This window comes from Xenopus laevis, chromosome 5L (assembly GCF_017654675.1).
Source record: "Xenopus laevis strain J_2021 chromosome 5L, Xenopus_laevis_v10.1, whole genome shotgun sequence".
Lineage (NCBI taxonomy): Eukaryota > Metazoa > Chordata > Amphibia > Anura > Pipidae > Xenopus > Xenopus laevis.
In genome coordinates, this window is record NC_054379.1 from 158,872,308 (window position 1) to 158,892,936 (window position 20,629).

Consider the following 20,629-nt stretch of genomic DNA (forward strand, 5'->3'; position numbering starts at 1 on the left):
CAAATTAGCCTAGCAGCCATGCACTGATTTGAGTAAGAGACTGGAATTTGAAGAGTAGAGGGTCTGACTAGAAAGATAAGTAATTAAAAGTAGCAATAACAATACATTTGTAGCCTTACAGAGCATTTGTTTTTTAGATGGTGTCAGTGACCCCCATTTGAAAGCTGGAAAGAGTCAGAAAAGAAGGCAAATAATTAAAAACTATAAAAAAGAAAAAACAAAGACTAATTGAAATGTTGGTTAGAATTAGCCATTCTGTTACATACTAAACATTAACTTAAAGCCGAACCACCCCTTTAAGTGAAAACTGGGTGATTTGGGCACTTTGGCTTTTATGCAAACAAGTTTCACCTGAAAATATGGCAGTCCAGCAAGTGAGATTTTGTAGCAAGCCACCTGAATTTGCCCCTGTGCCAGTGGTATTGAACGTAGGGCATTTTGACTGCAACAGTGCTCTAGGGACAGCACTATGTAAATCAACCCCCCTTCACACTTGTTCTGTAGGCTTATAATTCAAATGCAAAAATAATGGAACCTTATATAACAATGGAGTGTTTTAGCAAGGTTACTCCGTTCACCAGATTCAGGCACTTACCTAATGGAATTGAAAACCGTTCATCATTAAATCAGTTAAAAATGCCCTTGTTGGTCTGAACTGTATCTGCCCTATATTCTGGAAAGGATACATTTGACTTATTTTGTTCTAAAGGAGACATTGACCTCTAAATCCTTTTTTATGTGAACATATTCTATGCAGTTTATTTTAGATTTTATTTTGTATGGTTTTGACGTTAACTATGTTTTATTTTCAGCCTGCCGTTGCAAAACAACAAAAAACTGATTGTGAGGCTTCTGATTGTTATTTTTTGCTGCTTATCTTTCTGTGTGGGTCACCATTTCTTCTGTTCTGATCTGGATGGTAGGGTAATTAAGCCGTAGCAACCAGGTCCAATTTTCCCAGATAGACAGCACCACACGTTCAGAAAATTTCTTAAAAAGCCTTTATTGGCAAAAGGGCTTGTATAGGACAGAAATACAGCGACGTTTCAGGCCTACATCAGCCTTTCCTCAAGTAAGTTTCCGTTGCTGAGTGCTGACTCCTTCTTCGAATTGCGTAGCAACCAGGTAACAGAAAATGTCATACAACAAGAAATAAAAATTATACAATTTAAAGAAATAAACAAATGCAAATTGTCTTAGAATACCAATGTCTACAACATACTAAAATTAAATTGTAAAGTCAAGTACACCTTTATTACCCTATTTGTATAGCTTTAGTGTTTCAGATCTTCCACCATGTCCTTTCCCTTTATTATATGGAGAAGGTTGGACTTTGTAATTTGGCAGTACAGCACCTGAATATGTATGAATATATTGTATAATGATTTGCGTTGTACTGTATATACCACTATTATAGGCTGCATTCATTGGTCACATTCTTGTGGCCTCTCAGGGGTGACATGTATTTGGTAGAAGTAATCCCAAATTGTTCATGTTTGTCTCACTTGGTGGGTAGTGTATGCAGCACTGTTAGGCTGGCCAAACACAGGCCCATCTAAGCTGCTGATTCTGCCCCAATCTGGGGCAGCAGAAGATTGAATGTCTGAGTGTAGTACCCTTAAGAGTTTAAAAGTAAATAAATAAATGCTAAAAATATACATAACTTTCCTCCAAATATTAAGTCCAATGGCACATGGGGCAAAACGCTTGGAATTGTCCCCCCATTGTCAGGACCATGATGTTGAATTTTGGAATCAGGCGATTATTGCTCAGAAATTCTCAATGGCCTATTTTCAAGCATTAATCGAAGGACCCATGAGCGGACAGGCTATGTGATTTAGCTTTAGGACAATGGCGGGACAATTGCAAGAATTTTGCTGCTTGCCCATGAACCTCATAAATCACCCCATGGGCCATTACCCTAAAGGACTACTCTATGGGGCCCATTTACTTAGTTAGAGTGAAGGAATAGAGGAAAAATAGTTCGGATTTCAAAGTTTTTTTTTGGCTACTTCGACCATCGAATGGGCTACTTCAACCTTCGACTTCGAAAAATCGTTCGACTATTCAACCATTCGATAGTGAAAGTACTGTCTCTTTAAAAAAAACTTTGACCCCCCTAGTTCGCCACCTAAAACCTACCGAGGCCAATGTTAGCCTATGGGGAAGGTCCCCATAGGCTTCCTAACAATTTTCTGATCGAAGGATAATCCTTCGATTGATTGATTAAAATCCTTTGAATCGTTCGATCGAACGATTATTCCTTTGATCCTTCGAACGAATTGCGCTATATCCTTCGACTTCGATATCCGAAGTCGAAGGATATAAATTCGGCAGTCGAATATCGAGGGTTAATTAACCCTCGATAGTCGACCCTAGGTAAATTTGCCCCTCATTCTTAAGGGTTTTACTATGCCTCCTGTGCCACTACTATCCCTCCCACTACAGATACTACTATACCTCCTGTGTCACTAGTATTGCTCCCACCCAAGCCAGAGATAACTCTTGCTGGGGGCAGAAAGATTTCAAAACCACACTGGCACACACCTGTTAAAAATCTGAAACCTCTCGGGATCCCTTTTAATATGTTTCTGTAACAGCTACTCTTTCTGTGCTTTTGATTTTAGTTTCCCTTTAACCTATTAATGGGAAAAGCCTCCCTCCCCACCCACTTAAGCTCTCTGGCACCAGAGGCTTAAGGAAAGGACCTTGGCTAGCCATTAAATATTTAGCAAAGCCTATGAAATACTATAAATGATAAATGCAAAATGTTAACGACCCATTACTTCCAGTGGATCTTTCCAGGGAAAATGGTATTTCCCCAAAATTGGCTGTTAACTCTGATATTTTCTATAAAAAAAAACAATAACAAATTTGTTTACTAAATTTTCATTAAACCAGCTGTCTGAAGTTATTCTAATTAATTCTTTCTTTACAAGGGTCTTCACCCAGTAATCATAGGGCTTACATGCATCACCTTGTTTTTATGCCTACAATGCACCTTGTAGCACCTGTTGCTAGTATGGAGTGTCCTTCTTATGGCCCTTACTCACGGGCGTTTGAAGCTCCCCTGCGTTCCGGTTTTATGCGTTCAGCAGGGGAGCGCAGGAGTAGACGCGCTGAATTCTCAATGCGGCTGTACTCACACAAACGCATGTAAGCTCCGAACGCAGGTAAAATGCATCATGCTGAGTCCCAACCTGCGTTCGGTGCTTACATGTGTCTGTGTGAGTACAGCCGCATTGAAAATAATTCAGCGCGTCTACTCCTGGGCTCCCCTGCGGCTGAACGCATAAAATCAGAACGCACATGACCTGAACTACATGACCGCTTATGTAGGATGGTGTCGGATCGACAAAATGCATCCTACAAGTCTAATGTTGTTGTGTGGGTTAATAAACAATGGGACTGATCAGATGCGTAAACTCTATGTAAAATTTTTCATCTGACATTTCCATTACTTACCTTATTTTCTTCGCATGCGATTTCACTCCGGCGTTTTGTTGCAGCGCATCAGATCGTGCAGAAAACGTCCATGTAGTCCTGCCCAAAGACCCCATCCGACTTATCTGATCCGACTTTACATTTTAGGGCAGGACTCCACGGACGAATCCGCCGTGATCTGACGCACTGCGCGAAAACGCAGGCGTCACGTCGTATCCGACAGAAATAAGGTAAATAATTCTATTGTCGGATTGTGTCACAGCGTTGATGCATCGCATCAACAATTCGACACGATCGACAATAGCATTACTTACCTTATTTCCGTCGCATCCGACATGACGCCTGTGTTTTTGCACAGCGCGGCGGAATCGCCCATGGAGTCCTGCTCTTAGCCTAGGGGCATTAGATTTTGTAGCATCCTACAAAAGCTTGTGCTGTTGCGCAGCGTTGCACGACGTAGCTTGTGGCATGGAGGATCACATAAAATCTGACCCACGAAATCTGATGTAAAATCACTCGTGTGATTCCTGTGTAGAGGATAAAACCTCAAATAAAATCCATTGCTTTATGAAAGGTATTTTGTATATGTCTGTGTTTTTTATAAAATAACCAAAATTAAAGGCACAGTAAACCAGTATGCGATACTCAAGTCACAAAGCTGCTGTACTTAAAATTCAGTATTCTCATCTTTGTTTCCTGCTTGTGGGCTAAACCCCTCCTCAGCTGCTGTCATTAGCCTCGTGTTCTGTTACTGGTTCTGTATGTGAGTTATCAGCACGGCGGCAGTTTCTTTGAGAAATAAGCATGGCTTAAACTAGTAATACTATGAGGAATGCCTGCGGCACTGCTCTGGTATTTTAATAAGGTTATAACTTTCTAGCTCAGATGAAAAGCAATTTATCACTCGGGACTCATACAACTTCATGTAAATAGGGATTATTCAATAGGATTATAACTTTATTATCCTTCTGCCTTAAATAGGCTAAATAGGATGACGTGCAGTGTCGGCTGCCTTTAACCCCCATCAGAACTAACAATGCTCTCTGGTTTGTGATACTGCTCAGTTTTGTGTCTGACCCTCAGTTACATGTGGAAGGCTCTGTGGAAAAAAATAGCTCCCTGGGGTCTGATTACCGTATATAAATAGGGCTGTCCAACATAGGGTGCTCCGGAACTACAGCTTTCTGTATCCGATTCGGCCACGGGGTAGAGGGCCAGTGATATCTGAACTGAATTTGATGGAGTGGTTCACCTTTAAGTTAACTTAGTATGTTATAGAATTACTAATTCTAAGCAACTTTTCAATTGGCCTTCATTTTTGTTATAGTTTTGGATTCATTTGTCTTCTTCTTGACAACTTTCAAATGGGGGTCACTAAAATCTAAAAACAAATGTTCCGTAAGGCGACAAATTTATTGTTATAGCTCTTTTTCATTACTCAGACCTCTCTTATTCATAGTCCAGTCTCTTTTTCAAATCAGTGCATTGTTACTAGGGTAATTTGGACCTCAGCAACCAGATGGCTGAAATTACAAACTGGAGATCTGCTGAATAAAAAGCCAAATAACTCAAAAACCACAAATAATAAAAAAATAAAGCTATTCATGGGAAAAAAAAATTCTCAGAATGCATCAGTTAATAGTGCTGCTCCAGTCAGAATTCTACACTCAAAAGAGCAAACAGATTGTTTTATATTTAATTTTGAAATCTGGCATGGGGCTAGACATTTGGTCAGTTTCCCAGCTGCCTCTAGTCATGTGACTGATAAACGTCAGTCACTCTTTATTGCCTCCCTTCCCCCCCAGCAGCCTAACAACAGAACAATGGGAAGTTAACCAGATAGCAGCTCCCTAACACAAGATAACAGCTGCCTGGTAGATCTAAGAACAGCACTCAATAGTAAAATCCAGGTCCCACTGCAACACATTCAGTTACATTGAGTAGGAGAAACAACATAAATGAACTATTTTACCTATATCTATACCTATATCAAATTTTCTGGTTTGAACCAGTCCCCTTGCTGAAGGCTTAGGGTGGCGCACCTGGACCTCTTCCTTTATCTGGTGAGTTACCTAGATATATAGGACTGCTTCAATTTGTAAGGACAATGGCACACATAATGACATTTTGTCATCCAGGCTGACCCAATACGAAGTGCATTGACTGGGTCGCTGACACTCAATCCTGCCTATTAGTATAAAACGAAATCTGCTAATATCTCACATAATGCTAAAAATAGAAAATTAATGTAAAGTGCTCAGAGAACCGCTTTAAGTAAGTTAACCCGACCCGCACATCACTATACTGAACATATTGCACCAGCCTTAAGTTAGAGTCCTGCATCGGGTCGGGTACCCGCGGGTACCCGCGGAATACCCGACATCTGGCAGGATTGTGGGCGGGAACTCATGACCTAACTTTAATGCGGGTCGGTTATCGGGTCACAACTCCCTATTAGGTGTGCCCCCCTAGATCGGGTCCGGTTCATGTGGGAGGCTGGAGCGGTTTTTCTGCCCTGGCTGCCGGGCTGCTTAACTTGTGTGCTTAACTTTGTGTATGATGCTGGCGCGCCAGGCAGCCGTACACTTCCTGTTCCTTTCCTGACTGTGTGAAAGCGAGGCGAGTGACGTCACGACACGCACGCTACTGTGCGCCATTGTCCACCAATTGGCATTTAGCACTGCTGAATTTCTTGGTGCGCACTGGGGCGGGGGGCGTGCCCACGGCGTGGTAGTCTTGTTGTCTGGCTGCGAGACGAGGTATGGCGCCATTTTAACACCAGGCACGCGGCACACAAGTAGGACGGAGTGGACAGACAGACTCACACATTCTGCACACAACAGTGCCACAAGCAAGGACCACGGCAAGTCAGACGTAGATACATTTACGGCGTTGTGTGGCTAGAGAAGCCCTGCTGACTGTGCTGCGGAGTGCTGCGTGCGGACTACTGGGAATGCGAATGCGTTGCCCTAAGACCTAAGTCAAGGTACGGCTATTGGCTAATAGAATAGGGCCCCCGAGTCGACTGTGTGTGTAAGTGGGGGACGGTCGGGTGGGTGGCTGTTTCTTTATGAACTGTCTGGTGCGTGCGACGTGTTGCGTGGCGCAAACAAACAGTGCGCACGTTGCATGCAATTAATGAATCAACAAGGCAAGCCAGTAATTATGTAATTATGGCACTAGCTAGCAGTAGCTATTCACTCAGGATAGTCAGGACTCAGTCAGAGCTTCACTCAGTTCCCTGTAATTTTTTGTTTTATCTAGAATCTTTTGGGGAAATATGGCGCTGCCTTGCTTGGTGTGTGTGTGTGTGACTCTGTGACTCATGTCTCAATCACTCACTGTAACTGTGGTGTATTAATTTTTCTACTTGCCAGTTCCTGTTCAATACTGCCACAACAAGCCAAGGCAGCACAACAACAACCTGCTTGCAGCCAGAAAGCCACACACAGTCACACCATCACCAGACACCGGCAGCCATTCTCCTGAGCACGCTCACCGCCCTAGCACCGCCACCAGGCATCATCCACTACCACCACTGCCACTTTATCACTACCATACCAAGAAGAAGATCTTACCAACTGCAACTGGCACTGCCTTGGTGCCGCACGCCCGGCGAACTCTGCCTGCCTGCTTCAGATGACGTGGCAGTGCCCTGTATGATTACACATATGTAGTTCTTTTCTCTTATGTGTAATCAAACAAACAGCCAAGCAATAACTGTAAATTCTAACTTCAACATTTATTAACAAACACAGCAACAACAATGACAATAATGTGAATGTAACCAGAATGTCTTATTTGTTGTTAAATAAATGTGGAAAAGATTGTCTGCCAATATGCCTCTTTCTCCATTTTATTTTCTTTTAAAATGTCCTTTTTAAAATGTAATTGCCTTGCAATAGTAATTTTTGAAATTCCTCCAGTAGGGGGCGCTGCAGACAGACATCCCCGCGGTTCCGGTGCGGGTAGCGGGAACATGCGGGTCAAATTGCGGGTTGCGGGTCCGGGTCCAGGTAGCAAGTATGCGGGTCAGGTGCGGGTAGCGGTTCCAAGTGGGTCAAATTGCGGGTTCGGGTTGCGGGTTGCGGGTACGGGTCGGGTACGGGTCCAATAAAATGGACCCGCGCAGGACTCTACCTTAAGTTTGAGCTTGTCAATAGCAGCAATGATCCAGGACTTCAAACTTGTCACAGGGGGTCACCATCTTGGAAAGTGTCTGTGACACTCACATGCTCAGTGGGCTCTGAGCAGCTGTTGAGAAGCTAAGCTTAGGGCTCGTCACTAATTATCCAGCAGAAAATGAGCTTCCCCTGTAATATAAGCTGATGCTACAGGTTTGCTGATTATTAAATATTCTGATGCTAATTGCACTGGTTTCTGTGCTGCCATGTAGTAATTATCTGTATTAATTACTAATCAGCCTTATATTGTGACATTTCTATTCTATGTGTACTGTATATTGTGAGTGGGTCCCTAAAGCTCAGTAAGTGAGAGCAGCACAGAGCATGTGCAGTGAATCAGCAAAAAAGAAGATGGGGAGCTACTGGGGCATCTTTGGAGACACAGATCTTTACTGCTAAAGGGATGTGGTTGCCTTGGGCTGGTACAGAAGCCCAAAACATAATGTACAATATTTCTACCCTAATTCTGTAGTTACGCTTTAGTTCTTCTTTAAATGAACTCCAGTGCACATATGTACACATCTATACACTCGCATATATAAAACCATATATATACCAATATCTCTACTAACTAACCCTAGATCTTAAGATCAGCATAGTCTTGGATATTATACATGTCCAAAAAATCATCAAGCCACTCTTAATGGAGAAATCCCCCTAAAGAGACAAGCCCCATCCACTACCCTTCATTGTCCCCCCTCCCTGCTCCCTCCCCGCATAGTCCATTACTTGAAAAAAGTGTCCCTGGAAGTAACGCTGATTCAGCCAAGCAGAGTAGCACAGTGGAGCTCATGGGTGCTCTCTTCTGTAATTTTGGATTTGTTCATCACCAACAGTGAGCTTTGTGGCGTATGTGCAGTTGAGCCAATCAGTATTAGCGCCAATTGCGTCTGTGCCAGAAAGTTCCATAAAGTACCAAAGGCAAAGAAGAAGATCCAAAGATACAGAAGATGGTGCCCACAAGCTCCAATGTGCAAGTCTTGCATGAATAAGTCAGTGTTGCATCCATTTTTTCAAGTAATGGACTATACGGGGAGAAAGCAGAGGGGGGGGGGGACAATGGAGCATACCATGGGTATGGGGGCTTTTCTATTATGGGGATTTAGTTCTCCCTTAAAGGTATTAACAGAATCTGCCTTCACAACATTACCCAGCAGGGCATCCCCCACCCTCATTGTCCTCACTGTGAAGAACCACCTACACTACTTCAAATTAAAGTTTTATTCCTCAAGTCTAAAGTGGTGGCCTCTGGTGCAGTGATCCTCCAAAAAAAAGGTCCCCCACTATCTGTCTATATTGTCCTCTAATGTACTTGTAAAGTGTAATCGTGTCCCCTCGCAAGCATCTTTTCTCCAGTGAAACAACCCCAACCTTGACAGTCTCCCCTCATAATTTAAGTCTTCCCTCCCTCTAACCAATTTAGTTGCACTTAGTCTCTGCACTCTCTCCAGCTCATTTATATCCCTCTTAAGGACTGGAGTCCAAAACTGCACTGCATACTCCAGATGAGGCCTTACCAGGGACCTATGTTTTCATCCCTTGAATTAATGCCCTTTTTGTGCAAAACAATACTTTTTTTTGCTTTAGTAGCCACAGAATGACACTGCCTAGCCCTAGAGTTACACAGCTTGTTAGCCGCAAAAATTCCCAGATAGTTTTCCATTAAAGGAAACCACACAAAACTGCCATTTAATGTATAACTCACATTTATGTTATTTTTACTAAAGTGCATAGCCTTCATTTATTAAAGCTGAAACTTATAGTTTTGAACAATTTAGTATCATCTGCAAAAATAGAAACAGTACTTTCAATGCCCACCTCCAGGTCATTAATAAACAAGTTGAAAAGCAAAGCCCTGCGGTACTCCGCTAGAAACACTGGTCCAATTAGAAAATGTTCCATTTCCCACCAATCTTATTGATATTCTTTAGTGTAATAAGTAACCTGGCACTGTATAAAAACGTTAGCAAAGTCTAAGTAGACAACATCCAGTGCCATCCCAGAATCAACATTTCTGCTCACCTCCATATAGAAGGCAATTAAATTAGTCTGGAATTTTATTACTGTTTCTTTTAGAGTTGACAGTTTATATTTAATCTGTGCACAGTTTAACAATCATTCAGAAAATGTATTTTTCACATCTCAAGGTGCTTATTGTCACTTCACTGAAAAATTCATTTTTGTCATTTACTAATCCCTGATAAACTTCTGGCTCAAATAAGATGAAGTGTTTTTTTGTGACTGTAGCTCTGGAACACTGATGCAGGCGTTATTATTTCTATGACCAGACAGTATGAATGGAACACTGATGCAGGAGTTATTAATACTATGACCAGACAGTATTAATGGAACACTGATGCAGGAGTTATTATTACTATGACCAGACAGTATGAATGGAACACTGATGCAGGAGTTATTATTACTATGATGACCAGACAGTACTAATGGAACACTGATGCAGGAGTTATTAATACTATGACCAGACAGTATGAATGGAACACTGATGCAGGAGTTATTATTACTATGACCAGACAGTATGAATGGAACACTGATGTTGCACATATTATGTCCTATAAAGTACTACTGTAACTAACATGGCCTCTCTTTGTGCTTGCAGGGATGAGGGGAGAGCCTTACTATATCGGGATGAGGGACAGCAGCTATTTTGCCTGTGCGGCGGGAGGAGGGGAACTGCTTCTCCTGTATCGCATGCGCAGAAACAGAGACCTGTCCAGATACTTCTCAGAAGAAGACTTCCAGGGCATCACTGATTTCAATGACCTCCCCAACTCCCTTTTTGCTTGCAACGTCCACCAGTCTGTGTTTGAAGATGAAGAAAGCAAGGTACGAGATCACCTGAAATGATACACCTGAAATGAGAACTAAACACATGAAAAGTGAGATTGTGGGGTGAATATGTATTTGCTGACATTTCAGACTGTGGTTTAATGATATTATGTATACACTGATATTTTCTTCCATCTATACTCATTTTATGAGTTGAAGGTGGACATTTATTGGGGGGCAATAACTAGGGGTTGCCACCTGGCCAGTATTTTACCATCCTGACTGGTAAAAATGATACTCGACCCCAATGTCATTAATAGGGAAAAAAAATCTAAATATATATAGGAAAGCCGGTATTTTCTTCCAAAAAAGGTGATCTGGATGTTCAGCCAATTGCTTATAACCTGGATCTGTTCCTATACTGGTCAATCTGTCTCTCCATATTTGTGACCAAACTGGCCACATATTTGGTTGTTGTGATGTAACCCTGTGTGGCCAGCATTAATGGAGTTAAATGAAAACTAAACACCCCAAAACAACCAAATGTAAAACAGCAGTGATGTCTCCAACTGGCTGTAGAAATGAGTTGCTTAGCAGAGAGGCCCCTTCTGATGCTTCTCTGCTCAATTTTGTCACTCAGCTGAACCAGTGCTTGCCTCAGTTTCCTCCTGCATTCCCAAAATACAGACTGGTTAACTGGCTCCTGATAAGATTCACTTTCCTTAGATTGTAAACTCCACTGGGGCAGGGATTAACGTGACTGGTGTATAATATCTGCAGCATAGTGATGTGCGGGTTGGGAGTTGCTTTTATAGACCCAGGCCGACCCGCACTGGGTTCATGTTCCCTAACTGGGGCTCTGGAGTTCAGTGTCCCCCATCTTTTTACCTACTCACAGACCTAATGTTAGGAGTGCTGGTGGGCAGCTGCCATTTATATCTCACTCTTGTGGCTGCACGTGGGATATGTGTGCATATCAGGGTGGTGACGGTGTCCCTTTATATTTCTATGAATAGCACTTGGCTGGGGCCGGGTGGAAAGTCGCCTCAATTCTAGTAATGATGTCACTGTTCCCAGGCCTGGAATGTGTGTTCCCCCTCTAATTCCTGAGGGGTGACTTGATAAAGTTCTAATAAAAGGCACACAATTAAATTACACAGGCGTGCACTTGGCTTATGGAGTGTATACACTGAAGCTACATGAGCAAATAATTCCAGAACTTCACTAAAGGGGAAGTTCGCCTTTAAGACTCCTTTTAGCATGCCGTAGATTGGCCTCCCTTGAGCAACTTTTGAGTTGACATTTTGATATTGGATTAGAATTTGAGAGTTCCTGTTCTGTAATCTTGTTTTGAAAATTCTATGCGGTGGTCAGAGGCCTTTGTCGCCGTAACTCTGTGGTTGCTAAGGAGTTAATGGCAGATTCATCTTGCACCATTAAACACCAACAAATAGGCAGATACTGTATGTGTATATATATACAGTATATATATATATATATATATATATATATATATATATTAGTGTGTAGGTGGATGCACTGCATTAGGACAGTACAGTGAATGTAGTACAGGATGGGACCTGTTATCCAGAATGCTTGTTACCTGGGGTTTTCTGGATAATGGATCTTTCCATAATTTGGATCTTCATACTTTACGTCTACTGGAAAATCATGTAAACATCAAATAAAGCCAATAGGCTGGTTTTGCCTCCAATAAGGATTAATTATATCTTAGTTGGGATCAAGTACAAGCTACTGTTTTATTATTACAGAGAAACAGGAAATGATTTTTAAAAATTTGGTTTATTTGATTATAATGGAGTCTACGGGAGGCAGCCTTGCCGTAATTCAGAACTTTCTGGATAACGGGTTTCCGGATAACGGATCCCATACCTGTAGTACTCTGCTAATGTAAAAAAACACAACATTTGCCAGCAGTATAGTATGTCATAGCTGTATCCCTAACCTCGTTCGGAGGTAAGAGGGACCTCTGACCACATGTTGGACTTAAAAAGGGGATCTTTAGCCCAAACAGTCTGAAAGCTTCTCTTGTACAGCATCTTGTGCCGATTTATTGTTTAAAAGTGAGCAGAGTTGTATATAAGCTTTACCAATGCTGCCGCCTAGTGGTGATATTTGTCATTACCTGGTATTGCGTATTCAGTTAATATTCCGAATTTGTTTTGCAAAAAAAAGGTTGTGTCAGAAAAAAAAGCCTTGCCAGATTCTCCTGCATACTCACTTCAGTGCAGTGCAATTATATGACCCTGATTTAGCTTGGGGATTGCCAAGAACTGCTGATCATGTCACATAACTCACCACGGGGCTTATTTATTATGGGGGAACATACAATTCATCACTATGACATGATCTATGATCAAATAATGAGAGTTCAGTAGATTTTTGATATAAGGGATATCAAGAAGGAATATGTTTATGTCTGAAATACTGGGTAAATCTGAAAGCTATATAATTGGCTAGCCAGATTTAAAGGGCAGTTCATATTTTAATTGAAGGGGTTCACATTTAAAGGGATACTGTCATGGGAAAACATGTTTTTTTCAAAACGCATCAGTTAATAGTGGTACTCCAGCAGAATTCAGCACTGAAATCCATTTTTCAAAAGAGCAAACAGATTTTTTTTATATTTAATTTTGAAATATGACATGGGGCTAGACATGTTGTCAGTTTCCCAGGTGCCCCCAGTCATGTGACTTGTGCTCTGATAAACTTCAGTCACTCTTTACTGCTGTACTGCAAGTTGGAGTGATATCACCCCTCCCTTTCCCCCCCAGCAGCCAAACAAAAGAACAATGGGAAGGTAACCAGATAGCAGCTCCCTAACACAAGATAACAGCTGCCTGGTAGATCTAAGAACAACACTCAATAGTAAAATCCAGGTCCCACTGAGACACATTCAGTTACGTTGAGTAGGAGAAATAACAGCCTGCCAGAAAGCAGTTCCATCCTAAAGTGCTGGCTCTTTCTGAAAGCACATGACCAGGCAAAATGACCTGAGATGCACCTACACACCAATATTACAACTAAAAAACTACACTTGCTGGATCAGGAATGAAATTTTATAGCGTAGAGTGAATTATTTGCAGTGTAAAACAGTGTCATTTAAATAATAAAAACTACAACTTAAAAATCATGACAGAATTCCTTTAAATTAACTTTTAGTATGATGTAGAGAAGGATATTCTGAGACAATTTGCATTTGGTTTTCATTTTTTATTATTTGCGTTTTTTTAATTATTTAGCTTTTTATTCAGCAGCTCTCTGGTTTGCAGTTTAAGCAATCTGGTTGCTAAGGTCCAAATGACCCTAGCAACCATTGATTTGAATAAGAGAGTGGAATATGAATAGAAGAAGGTCCAAATGGAAAGATGAGTAATGAAAAGTAGCAATAACAATAAATGTGTAGCCTTATAGAACATTTGTTTTTTTAGATGGGGTCAGTGACCCCCATTGGAAAATTGGGAAGAGTCAGAAAATGACATCAAATCAGAAATTATAAAAAATAAATAATGAAAATTGAATTGAAAAGTTGTTAAGAATTGGTTATTCTGTAACATACTAAAATTTAACCTACAGATGAACCATCCCATTTAATTTTTAGAATGTAATAGAATGGCTAATTATAAACAACTTTTCAATTGGCCTTCATTTTTTTCTTTTTATATTTTTTGAATTATTTGCCTACTTCTGGCTCTTTCCAGTTTTCAAAAGGGGGGGGTCACTGACCCCATCTAAAAAACAAATGCTCTGTAAGGCTACAAATGTATTGTTATTGCAATGACTTATCTTTCTATTCAGGCCTCTCCTATTCATATTCTCAGAAGATCACTCTCTGCGTTGTGCTAAAAGTTAATTTCAAGGGGAAAAACCCCTTTTAGTGCTCATTTATCAAGGAAAGGTTAAGGTTAAAAGTGGGTGAAAAATAACAGACACCTTATTTATGAGCACGGTGCCCCTGAACCCCCCAGGAGTTTCACCCGTTGCAATTCTTTGCACCCCCAGTATGGAGAATAGAGAGTTGTGAGCTTTATAAATATGTTTTCATTTTGCACCAGTGTTTGTTGGTTAAACCTGTTACTCGTTGTTAAAAACAAGCCCTGGTCTTTCACTGTTCTTGTAACTGTCTCTTCCTTTAGCTGCTCTCTCACCCTGTTTTATCTGAGCTGTCTCTTATTAGTGGCTGTCTCTTATTTGTGTCTCTTTGCCCTTGTGCTGTCCAGTCTCATTGCTGTGCCAGTCTGAAGGCTGCTTATAACTTGCTTTTCTCCTTGCCAGCTAATTAGTACCTATATAAGAATATCTTTTTCTGTCCTGTCAATTCCCCTTCTAGCAAAGCTGTATTTTCATCTTATTTTCTGCCGCTTACATTTCCTTCCATCGAGTGAATGATTCCACTTTGCCCCTTCATACATTTGTTTATTGGGCACAGGGAACGCAATTTCCTTTTGCATCAAAGAATTGGTCCTTAAGCCCTAATTCTGCAATCCCATTGGCTGCGGTATAATTTCAGGGAATGAATCATATTTGGTAAGTGAGAGATTGGTATCGGCAGCCCCCTGATGTCTTTGTGTTCAATAAAATCCTACAGTCCAGCCCATATAACACGTACTTTGTGATGGATGAGATGCTTTCCAGGGACCTGCCTGAGCCTCTCTCTAGATCTGCTGACGTCAAACTGCTTCTTTTTCTGCAGTAGAAATGTGCCGCTGTATTGCTGACTGTTACCCCAATGTGTACCCTGGGTACCCCTGGAACTATATCAGGGTGACTGTTACCCCAATGTTTCTATATATCTGTAACCTTGTTATGAGCTAAGGGGGCCCAGTCTGAAGGTCAGTTAGGGGGAGATTTGGGTGAGTGCTTATTTGTGCCCTGGGTACCCCTGGAACTATAGCAGGGTGACTGTTACCCCAATGTTTCTATATATCTGTAACCTTGTTATGAGCTAAGGGGGCCCAGTCTGAAGGTCAGTTAGGGGGAGATTTGGGGTGAGTGATTATTTGTGCCCTGGGTACCCCTGGAACTATAGCAGGGTGACTGTTACCCCAATGTTTCTATATATCTGTAACCTTGTTATGAGCTAAGGGGGCCCAGTCTGAAGGTCAGTTAGGGGGAGATTTGGGGTGAGTGATTATTTGTACCCTGGGTACCCCTGGAACTATAGCAGGGTGACTGTTACCCCAATGTTTCTATATATCTGTAACCTTGTTATGAGCTAAGGGGGCCCAGTCTGAAGGTCAGTTAGGGGGAGATTTGGGGTGAGTGATTATTTGTACCCTGGGTACCCCTGGAACTATAGCAGGGTGACTGTTACCCCAATGTTTCTATATATCTGTAACCTTGTTATGAGCTAAGGGGCCCTGTCTGAAGGTCAGTTAGGGGGAGATTTGGGGTGAGTGCTTATTTGTACCCTGGGTACCCCTGGAACTATAGCAGGGTGATTGTTACCCCAATGTTTCTATATATTTGTTCCCTTTATGAGTTGAGGTGGGACCTAAGCAAATGTTGGCCCAAAAAGGGGGCTCAATAGGTCTGAAAACTACTGGCCTGTATGTACCCCCTTTTCCTGCTTCTTGGTCGTGCCATTGTGTGGCTTTCCAGACCAATCACAGCATAGGACAAATTAAAGCGCAACCTGAAAATATAAAACCTATTGGCGCTGGTGCTGTAGATGTTGAATAGAGGGTGACACAGTTTGTGTCTGTATCAGATGCAGGACTGACTCACAAGCTGCAGGACATCTGGGGTCACAATTAAACACAAAGAACATTTTCTTTTCAACGTCTGGTCATACCCCTGTCTCGAGCATGTGTGCCCCTCAGCCTGTGCCTGATTAAAGGCCAAGTCCCAAACAGAACTAAAACCCAATTAATATGTGTGCGTGTTTATTTCTAGTCCTCTCTGCTGCAGAACAACAGCCCCTTGTCTAATCCTCGCCGGCGATGCTTCTTATCAGCTGGAAGGAACATGATTAGGAGGCTCCTCACATCTGATACCAAGTGGGAGAGCTCATTCCCAGTCTGGGGGGGGGAACGGAGAACGTGGGAATGGAGGGTGGACAAAAGGGGTTCAGAATAATGGTTCAGCCCTGCAACGGTCTATTTACTATTTCTCTCAGGAACAGGGTTAGAGAATATGGGACCTTGAGGCCCTCTTGCACGAGAAAGAACTTCATTAAAAGAGATGTTTGATCTGCTGCCCTCCAGTTGCAGTTGAACTAAACTCCCAGCATCCTCCAACAGCCTGCGTTACACCACCATGTAAGGGCCCCATTGACTCTCATATTTGTTCTCCTGTGGTTGAGGCCGGGGGCAAATAGCCAGCAGGCTGGTGACACTGTTCATATTGGTGTTTGCCCTGTACCATGCCCAATATATCTGGCAGTCCTGGGAGAAGAGATGGGAGATGAGTCCATTGATCATAAGTAACTGAAGTGGGAATAAAACCTACTGCAATAAAGGTTTGGCAGATGACAATGTTAAACCAGACTGGCTTCTGTTTGGGATGATTGGGCGTATTTACTAATAACAGGCACTTTTGCCGCAGTGTAGGAACCCATAGCAAGCAATTAGCTACTGCTGTCAGAATATAGTGAATAGTAGTAGTGCCCCTAGTATATATAAGGATATTATAAGTTACAGAGGAGTTCCATGACCATATAAAAGGCCAAGTGTTTTTATACAGGTCATGGAACTTCTAATATCCTCATGTTTTGCAGCAGAGGGTACTTTATTTATTATAATACACAAGTTTCAGTGAGTCATGTGACAGAAATGACATCACTAAGCTCCGATTATAACCGATGACATCACTAAGCACCGTTCATAAGGATTTAATTTACAGGCTATTCATGGTTCATGTATTATAATGAAATAATTCTGCATATCTCACCCGAACATGACCTTCGATGGGTTGCTCACCTTTATATTAACTTTTAATCTGATGCAGAGAGACAATTTGCAATTGGTTTTCATTTTTTATTATTTGTGGTTCTTGAGTTATTTAGCTTTTTATTCAGCTGGCAGTTTCAGAAATCTGATTGCTAGGGTCCAAATTCCCCTAGCAACCATGCATTGATTTGAATAAGAGACTGGAATATGAATAGGAGAGGCCTGAATGACTAAAAAGTAGCAATAACAATACATTTGTAGCCTTACAGAGCATTTGTTTTTAGATGGGGTCAGTGACCCCCATTTGAAAGCTGGGAAGAGTCAGAAGAAGAAGGCAAATAATAGAATTAGCCATTAACATACTCTTCTTCTTACACTGCCCACAGCTCTGACATTGTTGAGGTCTCTAAGCGGTTGATGCAGAGAATATCTGGAAGTCATAATGAGCTTTAATGGAAGATTGACTTGTTACACATTACTCTTCCATGAGTGCATCTCCCAACCGACCAATTAGCAGAGCTTTGTGTATCACTCCTCTACTGAGTAGCTAGTAACTCATTATGAATTATTATGTGACCGAGTCAATGGCATCCTATAAATACACTTATGGGAAGATTTATTAAGGGTCGAAGTGAAAATTTGAATTTTTTAGGTTTTTTTTTATAGCCAAAACTGTCAAATTTGACTAGGGAATTATTAAAATTCGATTAGAGTTTTTTTCAAAAATTTAAATTAGATTTTTCAAAATTTATCTTTAAGAACTCGAATTCGACTATTTGCCACCTAAAACCTGCCAAATTGCTGTTTTAGTCAATGGAAGACATCCTGGGATTAATTTGGAGCTGTTTGCAGCCAATCGAGCACTCGGAGCATCATCACTACCTGCTGAGAATAATAGAGGGCACATGTATCAAGGTTCAAATTTCAAAACCATAAACTCCCATGAACTTGAAATTCGACCAATCGATATTCAGTAAAAAAAAACTCGGGTGAAAAGGATCGATTTGAGTTTTAAAATTTTGATTCGAGTTTTTCATGTCAGGAAGGCTGTAAAACACTCCAAATGGATCTCAGGACGTCTTCCATTGACTAAAACAGCAATTCGGCAGGTTTTAGGTGGTGACTAGTCAAATTCGTGTTCTTAAAGGGACAGTGTATGATAAATTTAAAAAAATCTAATTAAATTTTTTTTAAAAAACTCTAATCGAATTATAATATTTCCTAGTCAAATTTGACAGTTTTGGCCATAAAAAAAATTCGAATTTTCACTTCGACCCTTGATAAATCTGCCCATAAGTTTATTTATAGGATAGCAAAGCAATATGGCTGTAGCAGGAGTTTAAAAGCTCAGCATGAGAACATATTGCCTGTAATGTTTGTTATTCATAAGAGGCGTCTCATAACTGGCCTATCAGAGGTGCCGGGCAAGGCGCTTACTCATAACATCATATTTATTATAAATAAGAAAAAATTAAAAGCTTTAGGGGTTGAAATTGAAATGGGGATTTTTATTAACTTTTTAATATCAATGACTTGGGAAAAGGCCTCATTTTTCTATTCAGGCCTCTCCTATTCATATTCCAGTCTCTTATTCAAATCAGGGAATGGTTGCTAGGATCATTTGGACCCTAGCAGCCAGATTGCTGAAATTACAAACTGGAGAGCTGCTGAATAAAAAGCGAAATAACTCAAAAACTACAAATAATAAAAAATGAAAACCAATTGCAAATAGTCTCAGAATATCACTCTCTACGTCAATGATTAGTTTTTAGCTTTACCAAGTAGTCTTGGGAGTATAAATGTTTCACATGGACAGCAATAAACTATAAATATTATTATATTAGTATTATATTACCTGCCCCTTTAAATATACCCCCATGTCACATCCTATAAATGCACTGGTTTATGTTGTGCTTGATTTGCGTATCACTTCCTTGGGGGGCCACAAGCTCCTGATTTTCTTCCTAGAAGCTGTGCTCAGTCTCTAAATGTCACGTCATTTAAGGTCACGTTGAGAAGCAATTTTTCAGTGCGAGGGAAGATGAAAACAAGGAGGCAGAAATCATTAGCCTGTGTGTGTGCAGGTCTGTGTAAGCTGTGATCATTAATAGCTGTCTTCTGTATTTTAATATTTATTGGTGTTATTCAGATCATTGCCAGTGACTACCAATATCCTTATCATTTACAGTAGGGGGTACATTACCCCTTATAATACATGAGTGATACTCCGAGTTCCCTGTATAACTCAGCCTGCAGCCTTGTGCCTTTATATGGTCACAGAACAACCCCTCAGTGACTTCTAATATCCTTATCATTTACTGTAGGGGGTACATTATCCCTTATAATACATGAGTGATACTCAGAGTTCCCTGTATAACTCAGCCTGCAGCCTTGTGCCTTTATATGGTCACAGAACAACCCCTCAGTGACTTCTAATATCCTTATCATTTACAGTAGGGGGTACATTATCCCATATAATACATGAGTGATACTCAGAGTTCCCTGTATAACTCAGCCTGCAGCCTTGTGCCTTTATATGGTCACAGAACATCCCCTCAGTCACTTCTAATATCCTTATCATTTACAGTAGGGGGTACATTATGCCTTATAATACATGATACTCAGAGTTCCCTGTATAAATCAGCCTGCAGTCTTGTGCCTTTATATGGTCACAGAACAACCCCTCAGGGACTTCTAATATCCTTATCATTTACTGTAGGGGGTACATTATCCCATATAATACATGATACTCAGAGTTCCCTGTATAACTCAGCCTGCAGCCTTGTGCCTTTATATGGTCACAGAACATCCCCTCAGTCACTTCTAATATCCTTATCATTTACAGTAGGGGGTACATTATCCCTTATAATACATGAGTGATACTCAGAGTTCCCTGTATAACTCAGCCTGCAGCCTTGTGCCTTTATATGGTCACAGAACCCCTCAGTGACTTCTAATATCCTTATCATTTACAGTAGGGGGGTACATTATCCCTTATAATACATGAGTGATACTCCGAGTTCCCTGTATAACTCAGCCTGCAGCCTTGTGTCTTTATATGGTCACAGAACCCCTCAGTGACTTCTAATATCCTTATCATTTACAGTAGGGGGGTACATTATCCCTTATAATACATGAGTGATACTCAGAGATCCCTGTATAACTCAGCCTGTAGCCTTGTGCCTTTATATGGTCACAGAACAACCCCTCAGTGACTTCTAATATCCTTATCATTTACTGTAGGGGGTACATTATCCCTTATAATACATGAGTGATACTCAGAGTTCCCTGTATAACTCAGCC

The 20,629-nt window shown here is 41.1% G+C and overlaps 1 protein-coding gene across 1 annotated transcript in view; it reads left to right on the forward strand.

Moving 5' to 3' along the window:
* The window catches only part of rcan2.L (regulator of calcineurin 2 L homeolog), a 60,119-nt gene that overhangs the window by 7,456 nt on the left and 32,034 nt on the right, over positions 1-20,629 (forward strand). Inside the window, exon 2 of the mRNA XM_018264075.2 lies at positions 10,246-10,472. Within this exon, the coding sequence (XP_018119564.1) occupies positions 10,248-10,472 (225 nt within the window). The 5' untranslated portion in view covers positions 10,246-10,247. The remainder of the gene's footprint in view (positions 1-10,245; positions 10,473-20,629) is intronic.